Below are 24,434 nucleotides of genomic sequence, written 5' to 3' on the forward strand. Positions count from 1 at the left end.
CAATTGTATATATTCTTATATTTATATATATATATATATATAATTTCTAAAGATATTAAATTTTTTAAGCTTAGTTGTTGTAAGTTTCCTGAATGTTCACTCTCATAATGTAATAACTTTTAAGGTGACTCATAAGACTGGAAAGCTCTTCCAATAAGCAATCTGGGCAAATGTACTTAGAGTGTTAGAGTATAACTACTCTAATAAATCTTCAACTACTGTTCATATGCTGTGACTATCTTTAGATTTTTTGTCAGGATCTACATACTGATTTTTTTTTCTCTCAAACTTTTTTATGACTAAGCATTTTTTCCCATTTCTGTATATTTATACATTTTTTTGAGATGTGCATTCATATTTTATTAATAAACCCATCTTTTTAATTAACTTTGAAAAGTTCTCTTGACAATAAGATTCAATCGATTTTTTATGTGTTGTGTCACAATATTAATAAACAGCATCAATAATCTGACTCAATATTATAAAAAATTTTACCCAAAAAAAAGTATGCTTTTGTTTATACTGATTTTAGAAAGAACACTTTTGCAAGTTAAAGTAAATTTGTTTGATTCAATAAACAGTCACAAACATTGAAACTTTGTAACTTAAAGTATTATTATAAACTGAAAATACATCAAGTGACTTGACAATACATCTGTGTTAGTGGTTTCTGGTCTTTTTTAATATTTAATAAAAACGTATCATTCAATACTCTTTAACAATGAAAAGCTTTATATTTATAATAGTTTATGGCATATCTGTAATTTGAAATTCATGAAGCTTTGTTAATTATAAAATTTTAATTTTAAATCTAAGCTTAACCCTGTACTCACATTTGATAATAATGTAAGTAAATAGTTGCAAAATGATCAGCACTCTAATATGACTTTTATGTTCATCTTAAGTCGAAAATTTATTTATTTGCATTTACATGTAAAAAAAATTTTAATATTTTTTATCTATTTTAATAATTTCAGTTACTCTGTATTCACCTCGATGAACATGATAGTTTTGCTGCTTGGGTATCTTCCAAAGAATTTGGATTGAATTTAAATGATAACAATGATCCTAAAGGTAAATTCAGTTTTGTTCTACAATTAAACCTATTGATAGGTAAAGTGCGCAAAATAAAAAAGATATCACTCTGAATAATTTTCGTTCTAATGATACAGATGTTTAATTTTACGAGCATAAAATGTTTATAAAAAAAATGATTGAGACCCAATTGTAACATATAATTGAGGATGAAAAAAACTTCATTGGCTTTAAAAAAATATGAAAATGAGAATAAATGTCAACATGTTTCACAAGCTCAAAAATAAGCTCACATTTTCAAGACTCAACAGTAGTCAATGACTTGTGGAGTTAGTTTTGAGCACTCAAAACAAGTCTATTTATATTGTCAAGTCTATTTAAAGTCAGTGAAGTTTTTTGTTTTTTTTAGTAACACAGTTTAGTAAATTACTTCACGTGATATCAAAATAAATTTTGCATAAGATAATATCATAGGCTCTCTGATTCAAAAAAAATATTAATTAGTTACAACTTTCTAAAAAAATCAGTGCAGTAAAATTTTTTTATTGCTTAATGCTAGCACTCTTTCTTGCTTAAAATTATTAAATAATTTGCTTTTTGTAACATTAAATTGTTCAGCTGTATGATTGAATGCATTGATAGTAAATGGGAGTTCCAACGCTTATCCTTATCTTTGATACCGCTATTTACAAATTAATAGAATGTGCATAAATAAATAATAGCTACATTGTTTTAGCTTTTAGGCAATACTATGTTTTATTCAAACAGATTTCAATTCTATAAATAACAAAATTATTGAGAATGTTCCTTGGAGCTACCTCATTCTTATTCTCTTATGACAAAAAGCAAGAAAAATTTGTATTTATAATTTCTGTAAAAGTATATTAACCCTCTCATTATCTGCATGTCTTTTTTTTATTGTAATAGCTTCGAAAATGGTGTATTTCTTATTACATAAAGCAAATCAATTAATAATTTTAAACGTAGCCCGGCTTTGAAATCTTATTACAATTTTCCATTTTTAGTATTTGCTGTTTAACAGTATTTTCCAGATAACAAATAATACTGTAATAATATCTTGTAAAATAATTTTAATAAAAAAAAAATTTTTTTAGCTTTTTGTTTTCTTGAATTTTAACGGCGTAATATACCCAGTGGCAGAATCTTGGCGACATTATTGCAGAGGCCCTGCAGAGAGATTTTTTCTTTGGGTAGTAAAAAATTTTGATTTTCTTTACTGCAAAATTTTTCAAAAAAACATTTTTTCCTCCAGAATTATATTCAAAAGATGTCTTTCTGCTCATTGGAGAGGAAAGAGATGCTCGTAATTTTTCTATTCTTATTTGAAAATAATGAAAGATTAAGAATAGTGAATTAAGAAATTTTGGTTTAAAGAAAACCAAAATTTTATCTTAACTGCCTTTCTAATCTTTCTTCACTGCAGAAATTTTCGAAAGACTTTTTTTTCTCCAGAATTATATTCAAAGATGACTTTCTCGCAAATTAGAGGGGATAGAAATGCTCAAGTTTTCTCTGTTGTCATTTGAAAATTAAAAGAAATTCGATAATGACCAACTTCAGCTAAAATTTCAAAATTATAATATGAAAATAAGGAAAATCTGAAATTGCGAAAGTTTAAAAAATAACTATCTTTAGGAATCATGTTCTTTCTTTCATTTTTTATTTTTAAAAAAACACCAAATTTTACTCTGAGTGAGTATTTTGTTATAAATTCAGATTTAAGTAAAATAATTAATTAATCAATGCAGTACATTTGTAGTGCAATTTAATTAATTACTTTTTGGCACTCTCAGTTTATGTTGATAGTATCCTAAATCTATGAGTGTTTGGAGTGCATTTTCAGCAGTTATTGATATTGATTTTCGCATGGTTTTTAAATATCCTAATATATTTCTGACAATATGGAAAATTTGAATTATGCATTTGAATATTTAATTTATAACGTAAGGACTCAGTCTTTTTCTCTCTCTTTTTTTTGCAGTTATTGCTTTTGATTTCCGCATAGTTTTAAAGTCTGATATTTTTAATTCAATATTATTTATTATAGCAACCGAATCTCAAAATGAGCGTGAGTTTAGCAACCCCTTTTTAAAGAGTCTGATTCTTGCAGTTTTTTGGAATAGTTACTGCTACGGATTTCATTATTTGTAATTTTTTTTTTTTTTTAAAGTGATCATGATTTACACAAAGTGAAAAAAGAAATAATAAATGCTTTTTCATCCTACAAAATGCGAGAATATCGTTCATAATATTAGAATTAAAAAAATTAATATGCATTCAATTTAAAAAATTATATGCAGTTTTTTATTTGAATAGTCTTTTTTATAAACACGTTTCTGTTACTTAAAATTAGTAATATGCATAGCTGTTATTTCTAAAAGTATCTTGCAGAAAGATATTAGTGCTAGAGTGGTTTGTCGCAGTAAGTCCAAAAAATTTCTGCCACAGAGCTAAAATATTAGTTTAAGTGTCAAAATAAATTTCCAGTTCAAATTTGTTCATTTGAAAAACAAAGCAAATAATTGTGGTTTTTTGAGTGCACTAATCTATTTTTACTTTTCAAAAATTAAACAAATTGGAAACTATAAAGTAAATAAATAAATAATTTGTTTGTTCATTCTAGGAGAAAAAAGGTGCACTTATTTAATACTATCAGTCAGAAATTTTGAAAAAAAATTAATTTTGTTGTAACAAAATGTTCCTAAAGTATTATCAATTAACTGCTTGACAATTCCTTAAAACGAGTGTAATTTAAAAAAAAAGAAAATTCAAGTACTAAAAAAAATTAAACGAAACAGCTTAGTATATTATCAGAAAAATCCATGTGGAAAACATAAAATAGCAAATTTGAAAAATGTAAAAATATAATGAAATAATTGGTTAAATAGTTCTTTGTATCACACATTGCCAGGTAATTAAAAATTAAATTTTCAAATTACCGTATTTTTCGGCGATAGCGCCGCTTCATCACAACTGCGCACCTCGATAAAAATGAAATTTTTTTAAAAAAATTTATAATAAGCGTCGCAATGGCGGTACCGCGCATATCAGCATCCTTTTAGAAGAGACCTTTAAATTACCATTTAGAATGTCTGTATAATAAAAAATTACATTTTTTTATGCATTTCATAAAGTAAAGTTTTAATTTCTAAATTATAATAAAGAATTTCTTTTTCAGCAAAGAAAAAAGCAACAAAAAAAGTTTTCTCTTTCAGCAAAAAAATGAAAACAACAAAACTATATAAAATAAAGGTGTTCTTACCAGTTGGCACCGCGCCAAAAAACAGAAGAACAGCAAAAAAATATTTATATGTTCAGTAGCTGAATTAAGGCTAAACTGATTACAGAAATCCGTAAAAAAATGAAATAAGAAAAATAAAATAAAAATTTATTAAAAGAAAGATTTTAAAATTTATTACCGTTAACAATTTGAGGAAAAACTAATACATAATAACGAAACAGCTAATAATAACGAAATAACTAATAATAACAAGAATAAGAAATAACTAAGCAGGCCCCAAAAAAATTCTGAAGGAATGAGCGAAGGGGAAATAAGTTTCACTTTCACAATCTTTGAGGGTGGAATTTTAGTGGGTAGAATGATGCCCTCTCCTTCAATGGAAATAACCCAATGTGACTCAACTTAGAAAGAGAGAAGAAAATGTTTAAAAGAGAGGTGTACCCCACCTCCTCCACGTGTCATTTCTATTGGAGCTGTTTAGGAGGAATCAATCAGTTATATTTTAAAGGGGTTGGGGAAAAGAAAAGGGTAAGGGACCCCTAATCCAGCATTCCAAAATTCAGCACTTAATCTGATCTAATCTTTTTCTTTTTTTTTTTGAGAAATTTATATTGATAAGACAAAAAAAATCAGCTATATTCTTTTTATTTGGAATTTTATTCTGTTGAAGTAACTTACTTTATTTTATCTTTTAAAGATAAAAAAGTAGCTTGAAAAAAATAATAATAAATCTGTATCAAAGGAAACATCTGTTTCTAAAGCAGTTTAAAATAAAGTGAGAAGTAAAAACACCTGCATTTCCAATGAACAAAATAAAGAAATGGAAGTTGGAAAAAACTGATCAATCAATCTTGACAGCTGTGCTTGTGCTTTACTGATTTGCCCCCAAATTTCCCTCCTCTGTTTGGCCATAAATTGACTTCACCCAGTTGACATTGAAACTACCAGGTGGACAACAAAATGAATTCTATCCCTTTTGTTTTTTATTCGATTCATTAATTATTTTTATTTTGTCGTTTTTTATTTTTTCTTGTTAATTGTTTAATTGTTGCTTGCTTGTTAATTTTTTTTTATCGTTATTAGTTTTTTGTTATTCATTGTTAGTTTCTAAGCATTAATTTTTAAAAAAAAAAAATTTGTAGTTCCCTGCTAGCTTTTTTTTTTCCTTGCGAGGTAAGCGTCTTTTGTTGAAACAAAATGTTATCTAAAAGAAAAAACGAGAACTATGATCTCGCTCCAAAGAAGAAACGATTATTTCTTCTTCATAGGATTCTGATTATTTCTTCTTGATTATATTATATAGATTATTATTTTGATTAGTAAAATTTCTCCTAAGATGGGCCAGTTTTAAATTCACCCCATCATAATCTACAATCGAAACTTGACTAAATTTATTGGTTTTTCTGAAATTAACAGTGGAATTGAATTATAGTAATATTTGGGGCCCATATTGGAATTTCCGAAAGAGATCCGAAGTTCGGCGTTTCGTCAGTCCCGTGAGTGTCGGATTTATAGGGTCCTATTCTTTCTTTTCTGTTTGCTCAAATTACAATTGCCATGGCGCTAAATAGATTTCTAGCTTGCGATTTTTCCTTAAGCTGGGGGTGGATACAAGATGCATACCTTTAAAATTTTTTCCATATGCGATGTTTTTTTAAAATTATTATTTCGTTTATTTATTTTCTTACAGACTGCTGCCGAATGTTTACTAAGAATTGGCGATGTTCTGCAGCAGATCGTGATATGGGCGAATATTTCGTCGACTTCATTATTAATTTTTTTTTAATAGTCTTTCTCTCAGAAATTATTTCATCTTAAATAACTTTCCTTGACAAATTTTTTTGCTACAAAAAAATATTTCGCCGGAAGCGCCGCATGTAGGAAGAAAAAAACTTTTTTTTTCGATATCGCCGGTCTCTTCCGCCAAAAAATACGGTAATATTATAATGATTTAATTTTCAAATTAAGGACAATATATTAAATACTCTGAAATTTAAAGATGCTTAAAAATTTTGTCAACATATTCGACAGCACTTTATATTCAGCATCTTTATTTTCTTTGTAGTGACTTTTAAAACATCAACAATATTTCAAATAATCGTTGATGTCACAAGAGTTTGGTTCAAGAGGATGTCAAGATACCTTTTGCAAAACTAATATCTTCATTTATATATTTATTATTTAGTTATTAAAATACATATTTCATAATTGATAAATATATTTTTTGTAATAAATGCTAACTTATGCACATTACTCTATTGAATCAGTTGTGCAATGTATAAATTAAAAACTAAAATTAAAATAGCAGTTGCATACCTCATTCAATCAAAAACAAGTTTTTATAAAACTTTACATTTGTTCAATTTAATATTTTATTCAAATCCCTTTACTAAATTAGTTATAAATTTGCATACAAGTTAAGAAGAAACATGGTATTTTGTAATAAAAAAAAGAAAACAATATTGAATCAAAACAGCCAAAAATCAGGAATGAAATTTATCATAGGCTTGTGTAAGTCAATTTCATTGTAAGTTTACCAAATTTAGTCATGAATTGCTCCATTTAAGTATTTTTTTCATCGTTGCCAAGTTTTTTTTATTTTAATAATTCATTTTAATTTTTCTCAGCTGATAAAAACAATTGAAACTTTGGATTTCACTATAGAAAATACATAGATTAATATGGTATAAAAAATTTATCTGTTGGAAACCAAATATAGAATTAAATTAGGTTTATTCAGAGAAAGTGTGTTATTGTGTCTGATTTCTATATTTATTTATTAGTTAGCACTAATTAATTAGCACATTTGAAGTCACCCCCAGGAACCATTGAGATTAAGCCGTAGTATGTGAAAATCCAATCATTAGAATGAAGGTTATTCAGAATGATATCTTTTTTATTTTTTACACTATACACTACATGTTTGTGTCATCTTACTATTGCAGTTTTTTTTTCGGCTAGATTGTCTAACATTGCATCAAAGGAAATTGTTAACTCAAGCTTTTAAATAATTGATTGTTAGAAATAGTGATTTGAAAATATTTATTCGAGGAATATTATATAAAAAAAATTACAAACGTGAATTTTTTTTTTGTTATAAAATTTCCACTTGCCATTTATAGCAATTTTTGGAGCTAAGTGTTTAATGTATTACATCGTATTCTTAATACGCTGTAATTTTCATATGTTATTTTGTTACTTATGCCACTTGCCAATACCAACAAGCCTGCTTGAAATCAACTGAACTTTTAAAGCAGAGGGTATGTTTCTTGTTTTTTTTTTCACTGGTGTCATCTATGGCCAAGAATAAGACTTCAGCCACACACACATCACATCCTCTTTTACATTGAGGACCCAATTATACGCTATTCAATCATTCACAAATCGTAATTTCGACCTGAACCAGAGAATGATCAATCTCTTAATTCAGAACCCACAGAGGAATTGATTTGTTATGGGAACTTTGAGGGCTTTGTGACCCCAATAGATTTAATGTGCACCAGTCACCATATAGTACACAGGGATTCTTCGACCGATGAGATTTAAATCTCTGTTCTCACGAACATAGGCCCGACGTCCTACCAACCAGGCTAACTGGGCCCTAATTTTATCTTGTTTAATAATATGTTTCAAAAGCTGTTTGATTTTACTAACCATTAATGAAAAAAACAAAAGTAAAAAATTTGAAGAAACAATATTTTGAAGAGGGAATTTGTTTTAATAAAATTGCAAAATATTTTTTTTCTTAATGGAAACAGAGATTTTGGTATTGTCAAAAAATTTTAAGAAACAAAAATTTGTATAATGATTTCAATGAAAATGGATTAATTGCTCTTGTACACAATAAATATACTAATTTTTCTTAACATTTTGATGTAAATGTATAGTAGTAATAAATGAAATAATCTCTGAATTAAAAACAATATTAAATATTTTACCATTTGTTTCGAACTTTCTGGTGTCAATCATGCTACCTGTTTTTGAGTTTTTTGTTTACTACTATGGATAGTTTTATGAATGAGTGTTCGTTATATGAGGTTATTAAGTCTATTAAAAAGTTCTGTCTGTTCTTGTTACGATAATTTTCAACTGGTATGTGCAAATCATTTGCCGCATATTTGGCTCCTTTTTTTATCATTGAATGTATATACACTGACCAAGCAAATGAACTAAATTAAAGATGATTCCTTTTAGTTTTAAGTGAGATGCAATCATTTTTTCATAGCTACTGGCGAAGTTCATTTGCACCACTGTATTTTGAATGAATTCCAACAAGGGAGGAATGCAACAAAAGCGTGTAGAAATTTGTTAAAAGTGTTTAGTGAAGGTACAGTTTCTGATGGGAAATGCAGATCGGGGGTTGAAAAATTTCAAAACTGGCCATTCGAATAAGCTGTGCTCTGGGCGATCATCTGATCAGCGAAGATACTGTCTGGTCTCTCCTAGTTTCCTGACCATATCTGGAAACTGAGATTGGTATGGAAATATTTTAGATGGGTGTCACATAAGTTCTTGGACTGATTGATTACTGGGGATGAATAGTGGATTACCTAAGAAAACACGATCAGAAGAATGGCTTATTGTTAACCCGGAAGACCTACCTCTAAACCAAAGTTGAGCCTGAGTTAGAGAATGTAGTGTATATGAACACTTTCGAGGACTAATATATTTTAAGCTGTTGAAAGCCGAAGGAAAATATAAATTCAGAGTTGTACTGTCAGCAATTGACTAATTTGAAAGCAGAAATCCTCAAAAAGAGGCTGCCATTATTCAATAGAAAGGAAATCATACTGCTTCAAGACTATGCTAGACCACATGCTGCATTTGGAACTCATCAGAAACTTACAATGCTAAACTGAGAAATTCTGCCGCATCTATCATACTCTCTGGACCTAGAACCCTCTGATTATCATTTGTCTTTATCCTTACAAAAATTTTTGCAGGACAGAAAATTCAAAAATGAGTGAGATCTGACTTTCATTTATTCAATTTTTTGCCTCCAGGAATAAGGATCTCTTTAAAAATGGGATGTACAAATTGCCATCATGCTGGCAAGGAGTCATAATAATGATGGCAATCACATCATGCAATAAAGTTTATTCAAGGTATGAAAAATGTATTAATTTGTTACATTTTAAAATCAGACAGAACTTTATGGTAGACCTAATATTTGATAATTAAGTTATTATCTTGAAATGTCGTACTTAAAAATAGCGTAATGTTTCTTGTGCCTTTGTGTTTAATGTTCATTGCATGATATTTTTTTCAATATTTCAGCATTTTTTTGTTTCAATTTTATTTCAGTGAATTTAGGTGGTTTGCTGCTTCAAGCCCTGTTAGAACACTGGCCTGCTACATATGGTGCAGATGAAGAAATTGACAGTATGCATTATATTTCATTTTCTTAAGCATTTCTTTGTTCAAGTAGTAAAATAATTGAAAATATTTTATGCAAGCATTATCCTGCATACTGATTATTAACAAATTAGGAAAAATCTACAATTTTATTTTAAAGCAATGGAAAGAAAAGTAATAAAAATATGAAGCTGACAGATATTTTGTCTTTCCTAAATCTTGATATTGTATATGCTGTCCAAATGCATCTGTAAAAGATAGTTATTTTTTCCTATGTCATATTTTAGAACTTAAGTTACTTTAGTTATGTAAATTGAATAGAATATTTTGATGTTAACATACTAAGTAATATTTGATGAGATTTTTTTTTTACCAATTTTTATCATTTTTAACTGACTTGATGAAAAAAAAAGGAGATTATAACCATGTATCAATTGTGCCCCTTCTGAAACAAGTGATCCAATTATTGATTATATACTAGGTTGAATAAAACATCATTTATTTATTTTTTTTGGCAGTAATGCAGTTTCTAAAATACTCAAAGCAATTGCAATAGTAATTGTTATGTCATTGATAGCTGACAATTTAAGCTCCATTGTAAATAACAAGCTGAATGATTTTGTTGAGTTTTGGAGAATTGACAGCGCATTGAACATGGTAGACCAAACTGTTTATTTTCTCCTTATTTTATTGTTTTACTTTGTCAAGCTTTGGAGAATTGTGTACAGTTTGTGGTGGTGAAGAACATCAAGGCCAATCAAAATAAAGACATTGATTCAGTCAAACCCATGTTGCATGATACAAGAATTTGCAAATACATTGAAGATCAATCAAAAAAGTGTTCACGTTAACCTAAAGTAACTGGGATACATAAGCAAGCATTAAATTTAAGTTCCTTGTGAAGAAGTTCATTTGACAACATCTGCGATATGCAAATGGGGGAAGGATAATAATTTTTTTTCAAACGACATCTGCTGATAAGAAGTGGATTGCTTACAACTATATAGTGTGCTAACAGTTTTGGTAATTCATTACCAATAACTTCAAAAGTAGAAATTTATCAGAGGAAAGTTATGTTCTCAGTCTGGTGGGAACGAAAGAGTGAGTTTTTTTGTGTGCTCACATGAGGAGACAGAACAATCAATTTGGATCTGTACTGTAGACAATTTGAACAAAGCTGCCATCTGGAAACATCAGAAGCTCATCAATCATGAAGGAGTAATGTTCGATCATGACAACCAGAGACCACTCCCCCTTTTGCCGACCTGTCAAAAATTATTAGAGCTTAGGTGGGACATGTTACGTCACCCAACAAAAAAGGCATAGTCTTTTGCCATCAGACTTCCACTTGTTTCACATTCTTCAAAACTTGTGTGGAATAACAAATTTCAGATCAGTACCTGTAAATCTGCACCTTTATCAGTTTTGCACAAACAGACAGATTTTTCCATGAGTGGGGCAACTGCTTACTGTTCGATGGCAAAAGGTCATCAAATAAAAGGTATCAAGCATTATTGATTAACCTTTAATTTTTATATAATCATGATTTTGAAAAGTGTAAAAAAACTTCAATGACTTTTTACATAACCGAATAATCATATAAATTAACACTTAAATCAATAAAATAAGATAAAAATTCATTTAAAACACCTTAATGCACCTTAATTTGTTACAATTTGGGTATTTGCTTTAAAAAAGATAGAGTAAGAGAGTTCTTAATGAAAAGGTATTTTATGACTATTCTGATGATTGCTATTAATAACCATTCCAGATTCAGTTTAAAAATGACACTAGGACTGGGCAATATATTGTGAGATATTGATTTATTGTATACATCCTTACACCGATAGAGCAGTTTTCATTTCTCGTGATTCATTGAAACTTTGGCTTAAGCGGCTGATGTAAGAAGATGCTTGCTAATTGACAATATGGTGCTTTAACAGGCAAGGATCCTTGCCTACTCTAGCATTACACTATTGTGCATGATGAAGACGATTTTAATTTTGTCTAACTACGAAGTATAACTGACAAAGTCTTGGTGAAACAAAGTATAGTTGACAGTGACTCAGTCTCCTGAAACATTTCCTTCTACTTCACTTCTCAAATCAGACTTCAGAAAACAGTTCTTTTTTTTTTGCAGACTTTGTCCAGAGCAGCCTTTTCTTTTTTTATCTAGGTGTAAAATTCTCACATATTCCAATTTCCCCTTTTAACTGACCTTCAGTTGAAAGTTTGAAATTCTTCCTGAACATTTTAACTGTAAAAATGTTCAGTGGCACCTTTTATTCATCAAACATTCACATGCTTTTAACATCCAGCTAAAAAAAGGAGGAAAGAGAAAGAGCCTATCAACTATTGCTGACAGAAACCATAACGAGTGGAAGAAACAGATTTTGTAGAAAAAACGGTAAAAGCGTACCGACATCATCACTAGCACCAACCTGATTTTCTTCGTTCATTCCTTTCTAATTTATGCTATATCTGTGCAAAATTGTGATATATATATCTATACATGTAATTGTATTTATAGGGGCTAGAATGTGGTAGAAATTTTTAGCCAAACAATACAGGCTTCTAGCCTTCCATAGTTAAAAATTAATTAATTACATATTGATCAAAAAATTAAAAACAATTTCTCAGTTACAGACAATAATATTGGCATTGATAAATTCATTAAAAACTATTTTAAATTAGAGTTAGTATAAAAATTAGACGTTTAGAGTAAAATGGTGTAATTTTTGTTTAGGGACAATTTAAAAACAATATATTTACACAAAAGGGGAGAGGGAGAAAAATATACTGCACTAAATTAATTATTCTATTGTTACAAATTGGAATCTGTCACCTCATTTGTAAATGACGTTGTTCATCGTTAATTGAAAACTTGTCTTATCACACATATTTTAATACAAAAGAAAATAACCATTAAAAATGAGAAAATGGGTGCCATTTTCATAGCAAAATAACAGATGTCGATTATCGATTTCATTATAATTGTTTGTAAATACAGTGTAAAGTCGCGTATCCGGAATCGGTGGGACTTCCAGAAGTCCGTATAATAAATTTTTCCGTATAATACACCCCCAAGGTAAACAAAGCTTAAAATGATTTAATAAACGATCTGAATCTAAGAAGCAAAAAATAAATAAACACTATTTTTAAGGGGAATAATGTTTTAGCATTAAAATATCTAATCAATCAAATATAAAATATTAGAAAAAAATATTATTGCTGAAAATATGGAAAACGAAAAAAATTTAACAGTTACGAAAATATTAATCCGCCATTTTGAACTAGAATGATTCAAGCAGGAAGGGGAAATTCTGGAACAAAGCGTAAAATGATCTAAATCTAAGAAGCAAAAAATAAATAAACATTATTTTTAAGGGGAATAATGTTTTAGTATTAGAATATCTAATCAATAAAATATGAAATATTAGAAAAAAAATATTATTGCTTAAAATATAGAAAACTAAAAAAAATTGACATATGAAAATAATAATCCGCCATTTTTAACTAGAATGATTCAAGCAAGAAAGGGAAATTCCCGTCATTCATCAAGATGGGTAGATAGAGGAGAAAAATTCATTTCCTCATTATTTGTGAAAGAAAATAAGTGTAAAGAGGAGATCATTTAAGTTGAGGGTGGGGAAGTAACAAATTATTGTTTTTTCTCCAATCATTGGCTATCAATCAAGCATAAAGGCGGGACACGCAGATCGGGTTCTCTTTATTTTTTCTTTTATGACTGAAAGAATCTGCTAAAGACCCCTTTTATCTGTATTACCACCTTTTTCCCCCCGCCTCCTAAATATTACATGGTATGGGGAAGAACGAATTTTTTGTTTTTCAAGGACGTGTATCCTTTTAGACCTATTCAAATTTTCCATTCTGACTCCCCCTCCACCTTAACGCTTGCCCTGTTTACCCTTTTCCACAGTATTTCTTCTTTCAATAAAAAGGTTCCAGGAAATGCCTCTTTTACTAGCCACCTGCATGGGAAAGGAGGGGGGGAGGGGACTCAGTTGCGGTCTTTTGAAAACAAATCTCCCTCTTTTTCCTACATTCCAAGGGAGGAGCGTCACTCAATGGTCTTGGTAGATCTTCACTTCCCCTTTCTGGTGATTTATGGGTTCGATGCATAAATCAGAGGTTCTGTGCAAGTTAGAGAAAGAGAAAATTTGTTAAAACATCTTTTTTTTTTTTTTTTAGGAAAGGGGAAGATGGAGAGATGTTTGTTTATTTTGATTGTTAAAAAGTGTCCGGGAAATCGACTCTTCCGGGAAAGGGACGTCCGGATATGGGACGTTACACTGTAAATACTCTGAGCTATTTCTGAATTTTTAGTCAAGGCTCAAGGAAAAAAAGTCACTATATGAGCGGCACCTGCACATGTGCCACACATTGCGATAATTTAACTTTTGAGTGCAAATAGGCTGTGGCTCATTTATCTGAAATTACTGTGCCTTTTTATTCATTCTTGTTTTATTTTTGTTTAAAAGATAAAAAATTGAAACATTTTTTTTATAGTTGTTTTAATTAATGCTTTTTTAATGTTGTTAGAAAATTATTTAAATTTTTTAACATACAAAGTATATCATCAGCAGCTGCAGCTTTATTTTGATTGATTATACTTTTTAAGACACTTAAGTTGAATTTTTATTTTTTTAAGCAGCTCTTTAATGGGATATTTTTAAGTGATACACTTTAAAAAATTTATTACAGCAATTGTGTTATATCATTTCCATTTAAGTCTTTCGGTGTGTTTTATTATGCTTTGTAAAAGTATACTATAACATTTCAATGTAATATTAATGTAACAAGTTAATGTATTACTGTTCATAATATTTTATGTATGGGCAATAAATGACAACCTTTCATTTTTTCAGTGAAATAGTGCTTAATTGAATTTTTTTTTAATTTTGAGAGTCTGTGAACAAGTCAATCTAACACTATTGTTTCATCTTTAATATGCTCATTTTTATCGGTGCAAGTGTTAAAATTAGTATGCATTTTTGTTAAAGATTTTATTAGATAGTATTTCCATTGTTTAATATTATTTCTGATATCAATATAGATAGTAGTACGTTTTTTTTTTCTGTTTTTTTTTTTAATATTATTTATTTCTATTTAAAAAACTTTCTTTTTTTTATTAATCTAAATTATGAAATGGAATTATTTTTAGTTTGGAGAAATGTGTAACATAATTAAAATTTTAGATGGAGTCAACGGGGGCAGTACGAGTCCTCATGCAGAACGAGGCAGACCTGGAAATCCATATTTCAGCATTCCTGAACACACACCTGTTATATTTAGGTAGTTAATTTCATGGATTAAATTTTTTTTATAGTTTGTTTTGAAATTATTTTGAATTTTTGCAAAAATTAAGAAAGTTGTCAGATAATTTTTTTTTTGAGTACCTAATATGTGTAACCTATAACTAGTTTATCTAAAAGATGATTATGTTATTAGTCAAATAAGCAAGCTAAATATTATATTGACATCATAGCTTTTCTAAATTCAAACTTCTCTGCATGATTTTGTGTGTGTGTGTGTTTTAACATATTTAATCATTAAGGTTATGGCAAACAAACAGCCTTTTCCTTATTTGTTTGAAGAAATAGCTCTTACCCTTTTATGAATGGTAGCACCTTTATAACATATCATATATGGGTGATTATTAGTTTTTCTTGTTCCTTCATGAATTAAAAAAAAAAATTTTAACTACATTATTAAAAAGATTTCAGCAGCCTCATTTTATACTCTAATGCTCAAGTATGTATGTTTAGAAGTAACTAAGCATGTACACACTTTAGTATTGCTAAATCTATCTTCTCTCTGCCACCTAAAAAAGAAAATGCACTGTTATTTAAAACTAGGCCATGAAAGCCTTATACTAAATAAATATGTTTAATATTTGTAATTAAATCATTGTTCCTTATTTATAGGAGTATATTACCAATAGTAAAAAAATCATTTTACTGCATCATTTCCTAAAAATTCTAAAGAATCAGTTAAAAATTCTAAAGAATCAAAGTTCTTTACCCAGAACAAGATATTTTTATCATGATTATGTAAACTCTCTGAAAATGTTTTTGCTATTAGTTAATTTTGTGTTTTATGTATATGTATCAAGAAATTTCAGCAATAGTGAATGAAAAATCTTTATTAATGTGTATAGCTTAAATATGATTTTTTTTTTTTAAGTGAAGATGTAAATATTTTTAGTGCTTAAAGGTTTTTATTTTTTGTTAAAAAATTTAACTACAAACCTTGATGAGAATTTATTTTGTAAATAATACAGTATAGCTTAAAAATGCAGACTTCTAAAATCAGGAAACCTCCAAAATCCAGATTTTTCTTCAAGGCATGTGTGTGATGTTTGTGTTTTTTGGCATTTTGTTGTAATGTGGCGTTTTTTTGTAATTGGTAAAATTAGTTAAAGATTAATTTTGATGATGCAGAAATTAGCATGATTTAATCACATCGAATTAAAAAAATCTGTTTGACTTTGAATTTCTGGAAATCCATAACTGTTTAAAAAGCGGCGACAAAACCTCAGGAGTTTTCAATGAAATCATCCTAATCGAATATTTTTACTCAATGTGATTGTACTACTGTACTATTAAAAAAATTGGGATTCAAAAAAGATTGAAACAATTACTGTTGAAAAATTATCAACAAGACATGAAATTGTCGTGAGTTTATTTAGTGCTGCCTGCATGAAAAGAAATTACTTAAATGCGCGATTCAAAATTCATAAGCCTTAGTTATGCGTTATAAATATCAGGATTTTAAGAACAAAATGGAAATCCATAACAATAATTGTTGCATAAATAATCCAAAAACTGCACAAATTTATCGTCAAATAGTGATTACTCAATTATGTGATTCAAAATTCTTGTGTTCTAATAGTATTCTATTAAAAAAAGAAAATGGCAAAATGAATTTGCTACTTACTGTCACAAATTGAGCATATAAAAAGCAAGATAATTCAATATCATGTTCTTATAATTGCTGAGTCAGACTAACATATTAAAATTCCAAGATTTTAAAAACCATGTGGAAATTCATAGAATAGAAGTGCATATTTTTTAGTACTGCTTTATTAATGTCTTGATATTTGAAGCTATTATAATTCAGACAAACTTTTATGTGTTTTAATAAATATAATTTTTATGTCAATATTGTTGAACATTTTTATGTTAAATAAAAGTTTTTGGTTCCACCTGATTTTATTTCTTTTTTAGTGAAGTTGGTGGACGGACTTTATTACGACTTCTTGTTGGTGATGCTGGGCGAGAAACTGAAGAATTATTATTACATGAAACCATTCCCTCATGGGTTACAGATGTAGTAGTATCTGTAAGGGAAAACTTTTATTCATTTGAAAATATTTTAATATGTTTAAAAAAAAAGTTCTCTGTAAGCATGCTTACCAATATTGCTCAAATTATAACTTTCTACTACACACATTTTCATTACCATTTAATTCCTCTCACAGATAAAATATGGAGCCAGTACTCTTTATTTATTACTATCCAAGAAAATGTCGAATTCAAAATTCTGTTCTATCAGAATCAAATTACTGTAATAAAAATGCTACAGTCTTGACTAAATTTGAGAAAAGAAACAAAATCTGCTTGAGTTTTATCATTTTTAAAAAAAATATGATAAAAGTTAATACTCAAGAGAAAAATAATTCTAGCCAATCATATTTAAACAATTCATTTATTTACACACATTAATGGGTTTATTTTTAACATGTTGATGTATGTAATTGTAGCCTTATAATATTGTGAAAATAATAAAAGTGGGAAAAATAATTTCAAATATTTCAGTGTACTTTAGACATGTGTGCAAGTCTTCAGTCCCCAGGACGGATTTCCGTCTTTCGAAAATGTCCGCGGGCGGGAGTAAGACGGAAACAAGACTGACTCGAGGACGGAAATCGGAGAAAAAAAATTTCTGTCCTTAAAAATCTTTTTAGGTCTACGTTATTGGTCTACTTTCTTATGTCCTGTTGTTATTTTATCAAAAGACAGATGAATAAATATTTTTTGTACAGTATTTAAACTTGATGTATTATGGTAAAGCTTTCTTAGATAGCTTTCATATGTCGAGGGGGTATTGTGTATGTTAGGTATTTCAGTCAAAAAATTTTCAGTCTTGGCCTTTTTTCCAACTTGCACCCATGACTTCAGATGAAGGAACAGGGATTTCATTGTCTATCTTAAGTGTAATATAACATTCATTCTAATGTGTAATACTTGAAAAGTTCTGGCATGTGATTCTTCCTCTAATTTGTAGAATTCTGCCAATCTCAAGACTGTTGATTCAATAATTTATGTTCCAAAAAAATTTCTTAGTGTTCCACTAATTTTAAAGTTTCCATTTCGTTACTTATGTGATTCTCCAAGTGCAAAAAAAAGGAAGATGTAATTTTGTTCAATATATGTAATTTTGTTCAATATATATACAGTGTAACGTCCCATATCCGGACGTCCCTTTTCCGGAAGGGTCAATTTCCCGGACACTTTTTAACAATCAAAATAAACAAACATTTCTTCATCTTCCCCACTCTCTTTAAAAAAAAAAAATTAAAAAAAATTTTTTTTGACAGGTTTTTTCCTTTCTTAGCTTCTAGTGATTTATGCATTAAACCCATAAATCAACAGAAAAGAGAACAGAAGATCTACCAAGACCGTACCGTTAGTAACGCTCCTCCTCTGGAATGCAGGAAAGGGGGGGGAGATTTGTTTTCAAAACAGCACAATTGAGTCCCCTCCCCCCTTCTTTCCTGTGCAGCTGGCTAGTAAAAGAGGCATTTCCTGGAACCTTTTTGATAAAGTGTTAGGGANATTTCATTGTCTATCTTAAGTGTAATATAACATTCATTCTAATGTGTAATACTTGAAAAGTTCTGGCATGTGATTCTTCCTCTAATTTGTAGAATTCTGCCAATCTCAAGACTGTTGATTCAATAATTTATGTTCCAAAAAAATTTCTTAGTGCTCCACTAATTTTAAAGTTTCCATTTCGTTACTTATGTGATTCTCCAAGTGCAAAAGAAAGGAAGATGTAATTTTGTTCAATATATGTAATTTTGTTCAATATATATATTCTTTTATGTATGCATACAAATGACAGTCACTATGTCTTTCCTTTGCACAGAAGGATAAAAAAAAAATTAAGCGCTAAAGAAACAAAAGCTACATTGAAAAAGAATTTTATATAAATTCTTCCAGCAATTTTATGTTCGAGGTAACATGAAAATGCTTTTTATAAATCCATAATAAAAACAGCTTGTAACCTTAAATACTTTTATTTGAATCATAGGGCGGTTGTGCAGATAATTAGTTGCCTCATTTGCAAAACATTTTCATTAAGAATTTTGTAGTCCATCTGCTTTATGATTCTGAGTGTTACTGCAAGAAATATGTAAAAATAATTTTGGAATTAGTTCCTTCACATGGTTGATTGAATTAGCTTGTACTTGACTAAACCCCAACATGAATCTGTAATTAATTCAAAACTGTTTTAAATATATGTGCCACAAAAGAAACTTTTGTTATGCATGTTTTAATTTATATAAAATTCACAAAGAGTATCTACGTACCTGCGAAGTCTTCTGTTTTTTAGCAAAAACTCCTGTATTTTAAGGCTATCTCCTGTTAACCTGTTTATTCTCAAATTTCTCTGCATTTGATGAAGAAATTTAAAAGAAAATTTTTGGCTATAAAATATCCGCTATTGGCAAAATACTTCTCTTATTTCTCAACAGATGGTGCTATTGCCAGTACTGCAGTATGTTGAGTGTTTATAGTTTAAGTAATTATAAATAATGGTTTAAATAAATCTTTTTTTGATTAAGATTTGTATACATATTTTTTATTTCACTAAATGTAAGTGCTTTTATTATTTCCAATTTCGACTTACATGATTATGCATGATGTATTAAAGCCTTACTCATAGCCCAAAAAATATTGATAGAAAAATCTATGTTATTTTAATTCTCCAATGTTGGTACGTATGCAGCTATCCTTTCATACCTTGTCTGTGAGCTTTTAAATCTAGACATGGTTCAAAATGTACGTTTCCAAATGTGGAGATAGCTTAAAATGCATGTTTGCAAAAATAGACACAGCTCAAAATGTATGTTTCCAATATGGATGCTGCTGGAAATGCATGTTTAGGAAAATGGACATAGCTGAAAATGAGTGTTTTTGAAAATGGACATAGCTTGAAATGTGCCTTTACAGTGTTAAGCAATGAGCCCAAAATTTTAACGCCATAACAAAACCCTTAATGCAGCCAGGAAAATTTGTGGGTGAGGTTTTAAAATTTTAAGCTTTAATACCCATAAATTGTCTCTACAAGTTTGCTGAAACTTTAAAATATTTCACTACTATTGAACATAATTGTTAAATTACTTATAAAATTTTTTATTTTTTACACAGTAGGCAGTTTATTATACAGTACAGAAGGCCGTAATAACTTTTGATATAATAATCAGATTTTAACAGACTATGATATAGTCTTCATGATTAGGGGTACTAACTTGAAACAGAAGTGATCAAGAATGTAATAGATTGCATTAATTGATTATATTATTGAATTACTTGTCATCATGATTACAACTTATCAGAATTTTGATTACAACTGTAACTGTAATTACAAGTAACCTAAATACAAAATACATGCAGACCAGCCACTTCTTACTTTTTCAGAAGAAGCAGTGGTGGACACAGAAAATCATTCTAAGGGGTTTTAAAATTCATACTCTTAGTTTTACTTTTCATTTAAAATATTTCAGTTGAACACTAAAATATTTTAAATAATATAATAATAACTTAAAAGAAATTTTTTTTTAACTAATAGTTAGTTTTCGTTAGTAAATTTAATTTATTACGCAGTGAATAATATGTTTATTAATTTACATTGATAAAATATGTGGATTGAGTAAAAATAAAGAAAAATTTCATTTTTCACTTTAGTCCATTTTCCTAGGTCATTTGAGGAAGTGGATACAGAAGATTCTCTGCACAAAAGTAATTTCTTCATATTATGGAACATCTTGAATAACTTTTGATTTAATGATCAGATTTTCCATGCACTAAGGCTCAAACTTAATGGTTCACAGAGGGAACCTTAAATATGCTAAGTAATTAGTACTGGCAATATTTTTAATTATATTATGGACAATATTAGATAACTTTTCAAATGTACACAAAATTTCAAATGTACATGCCATGTTCAATTGTGCACAATTCAAATGCAACACAATCACAAATGCTTCACGTTAATAAATACCAATTTAAAATACTAGAATTTTATGTAAACCAAATAATTAAGAGCCTAAATGTAATAAAAATTAAGTTATCAAAATACAATAAATTTATGAAAAAAATCTTACTAGGTGCAAAATTGTACCATATTTAACAATTGTGATCCCGTCACTTTATCATAATTTGATTTGAAATACCTGAATACTATTCAATCAAATGCTCGCCTAAATATGCCTAAACAAGTAAAAATCTTTACTATAATTCAATGAAGTATTAAAAATAATTAAATGAAATAAAAATAAATCTTGTTTTGCACAAAATCCTACAACACAAAATAATCACCAAGGCATCCTGTTGCTTTTAACTAGTTTTAAATTTTTACCTATATAATGATAACAGCTAAAAACCTTTCAAATAATTTTTAAAAGATATATTTAAAAAAATAAAGAAATCTCTTTATGCAAAAATTAAAGCATAAAATGGTCATGATTGCATTATTTCTTTTATAATTACAATAAACATATAATCTCGTTTTGCACAAAATTAAGGCATAAAATTATTGATAAATTTTTAATATCCCAGCAATAAATATATCAAATGATTAAGCAGCTAAAAAATTTTAAAATAAACGTTAAGAATAGAATAAATAATGCAGTTCACGCATCCCTCTTTTATCTATGTGCTCATAATGTTGCATCATTTTTGCTCTAGCATCTCTAAATTTCGAAATCGTATATTTCCGAGTCCCAAAAATATATAAGAAATAATATCAGAATCTATAAGTAAATAATAAGTAACTACGGTAAAAATAATAAAGTTGAATTTCAGCTGAAAGTGGGGATGAACTTGACCTTAAAAATAGATTATTTAAGCATCTCACCCCACTCAATTGTTTCCGAAAATGACTTGCATATTTTTCTTTTACTTTTTTTTCATCACACCTGCTGCAGAAGAAAGTAATTTTTTTGTAATTTTCAAGCTCAGTCATTTTTTATAAATATGCATTTTGAGCTATATCCATTTTTGAAAACATGCATTTCGAGCTGTATCCATTCTCTTAAATATTCATTTTGAGCATTTTTCATTTTCATAAATTCATTTAAAGCTATGTCTGTTTTCATAAGCACACATTTCAAGCTATATTCAGATTTAAAAGCTCTTCGATGACCTTATACTATCATTACCCCTTAGCATTGATCAATCTCTCTCTAGTAACCTCTATAACCATTCATTGTTCTTTTGGTAAAAGGCATAAATGTCATTTAACTATTTAGCCTTGTAATTTTATAAATAAATTCTTAATTTGTGTATTACAATGTATGCTTCTCGAAAGTCATCCATTCATTACTATTTTAAACATTTAAAAAGAAAATTTTTAATTACAAATTAGTTTAGCATGATGTTTATGATCTGAGAATTTAGTAGTGATGTTTTGTATTAGTGAAAAATTTTACTTATATACACTTTCTTCCATGCTTTTGTTAATTCTTGCTTTTGTATTGTTAATTTGTGCTGTGTTAGAAGGTAATAACTTTATTACTTTTGCAGAAAAATATGCCTAGGTTCAATAAAATACCTTTCTGTCTTCTTCCTGTGCAATCATCTGGTGCAAAACCTCTTCGAAAGTACGTATCATTAAGACATATATGCTAAAGTTTAAAACTGTTGAGGGTTATTGTTTTTCCCTTGCAGTTTTCTTTTACCCTATGAACCTCCCTAATTCTTATAAAATTGTATATTCTTACTTTAATTTGCTCGTGTTTTAGTCAAGGATATTTTATGTTATTTTCTTTCTTTGTTAGTTAGCATGAATATGTTATTTGATTTTTCGTTAATCATTTGGGTGATCAGACAAATTAGCAAATTCTGAAGAATGTTTCACCTTGTGCACCGTTCCCTTTAGGGTAAAATTTGTCTTGCTAGAAATACTGCCTTTGCTTACAGGTAAAAAGTAAACCCATGTCTCCAAGGCTAGTTGAGGCTCTTTCCCTTAATTGAACTTCACTTGTTATTATTTTATTGATCATAGAAGCTTTCTGGGATTTTTTTTTTTTTGGGAGACTTGAAATTTTCACTACCTTTTTCAACGAATTTACTGCTGAGGTCTAATATTAAAGGCAAAATTTCATGATAACTAACATTAGGGCAATATTTGAGAGATTTTTTTTTAATAATAAGCTGTTAATATGTATATGAAGTTGGGTTAAGCTTGAAGTAAAGTGCTGTTACAAATAAAATTTTATTGCTACATTTTATTTCTAAAAAATTTTGCAAAATAAAAATTTAATTTTGAGGTTTGTGCCATTCTCACATTACTCAGTTCTTATTATTAGAATACTTTCATCACATTTTATTGTATTGACCCTGATTTGTGTTTTGAGAACAGGTTTATTAGTTTTTTTAAAAACCTGCTGAGATAAGCCTTATCTTGTAGAATGGCACAAAATACACAATTTCGGTAAGTATTACGAGTTTACAGGCCCATAAATTTACTAAATATTTAATTTAAATATCTATTTATTAAACTTTGATCCACATCACAGCAAATATAACGTTAGGAGAACCCTAGTTTTTAAGGAATGTTTGAACCTTGAGTTGAAATATGTAAGAGTGGACATTCTGTCAAAAGTTTGTTGTAGGAATTGTTTATAAACCACATTTGTTTTTTTATTTGGCTATCACTTTGCTTCTATTTATTTAAAAATAATTGTTGAATAAGATAATTTGATATCCTTTTTTTTTTTTTTGAAAAATATAGGAAATAAAATATATATGCAGTACAGAACCCGTTGTCCGGAAATCAAAAAACCGGAACGAAATTCGATAAATTTTCCCACCATTTTTAGAAAAAAAAAATTTTTTTTCCTCGTAAGATTTTAGGATTTTTTGTTCTTTTTTGAAAGATGTTTACCTTACCATCATTTTGGAAATAATCATTAGTGTATTACTCTATCGTTTTTTCTTTTTAAGATTATTTCCAAAAAAGAATTTTTTTTTAGTTGGGTTTGACAATAAAAAAACGGCTTTTTGTAGCGATTCAGAAAACCGGAAAAATCAGTTATCCGGAATAGCGATGGTCCCGATTGTTCCGGATAATCGGTTCCCTACTGTATTACTACTTCTACAAAGATTCTTAAATAGAAAGCATAAAAACGGCAGCTGTGTGGTTACTAAGGAAATTACGTAGCAATTGATGATTATGCATGATTGAATATTATTAACATACCTGCCAACTTTTACGCATTTGGCGTGAAATTTTATTTTCATATTTAAAGTGGTAGTAAATATATACTATTTTTTCTTTTATAAACTAAATTTTTAAAGGATTTTCATCACCACTATTCCTAAAAGAATTAAGCATATATATTAATATGCGTTACCATCATGATAGGCAGCTTAAGCTTTTTCAAATACAACGTATTTTTTTGCTTAAAATTGAAATTTTTATTCCATTTTAATACCACTGGGAAAAATCATAATGGAAGGGATTAAAA

The 24,434-nt window shown here is 28.6% G+C and overlaps 1 protein-coding gene across 2 annotated transcripts in view; it reads left to right on the forward strand.

Moving 5' to 3' along the window:
• The window catches only part of LOC107451024 (WD repeat-containing protein 48), a 76,218-nt gene that overhangs the window by 31,655 nt on the left and 20,129 nt on the right, over positions 1 to 24,434 (forward strand). For both annotated transcript variants that reach the window (XM_016066990.4, XM_016066991.4), the window contains exons 13-17: positions 978 to 1,074; positions 9,602 to 9,679; positions 14,872 to 14,968; positions 16,903 to 17,017; positions 22,489 to 22,565. In XM_016066990.4, the coding sequence (XP_015922476.1) occupies positions 978 to 1,074; positions 9,602 to 9,679; positions 14,872 to 14,968; positions 16,903 to 17,017; positions 22,489 to 22,565 (464 nt within the window). The remainder of the gene's footprint in view (positions 1 to 977; positions 1,075 to 9,601; positions 9,680 to 14,871; positions 14,969 to 16,902; positions 17,018 to 22,488; positions 22,566 to 24,434) is intronic.

The sequence above is a fragment of the Parasteatoda tepidariorum genome, chromosome X1 (genome assembly GCF_043381705.1).
Source record: "Parasteatoda tepidariorum isolate YZ-2023 chromosome X1, CAS_Ptep_4.0, whole genome shotgun sequence".
Lineage (NCBI taxonomy): Eukaryota > Metazoa > Arthropoda > Arachnida > Araneae > Theridiidae > Parasteatoda > Parasteatoda tepidariorum.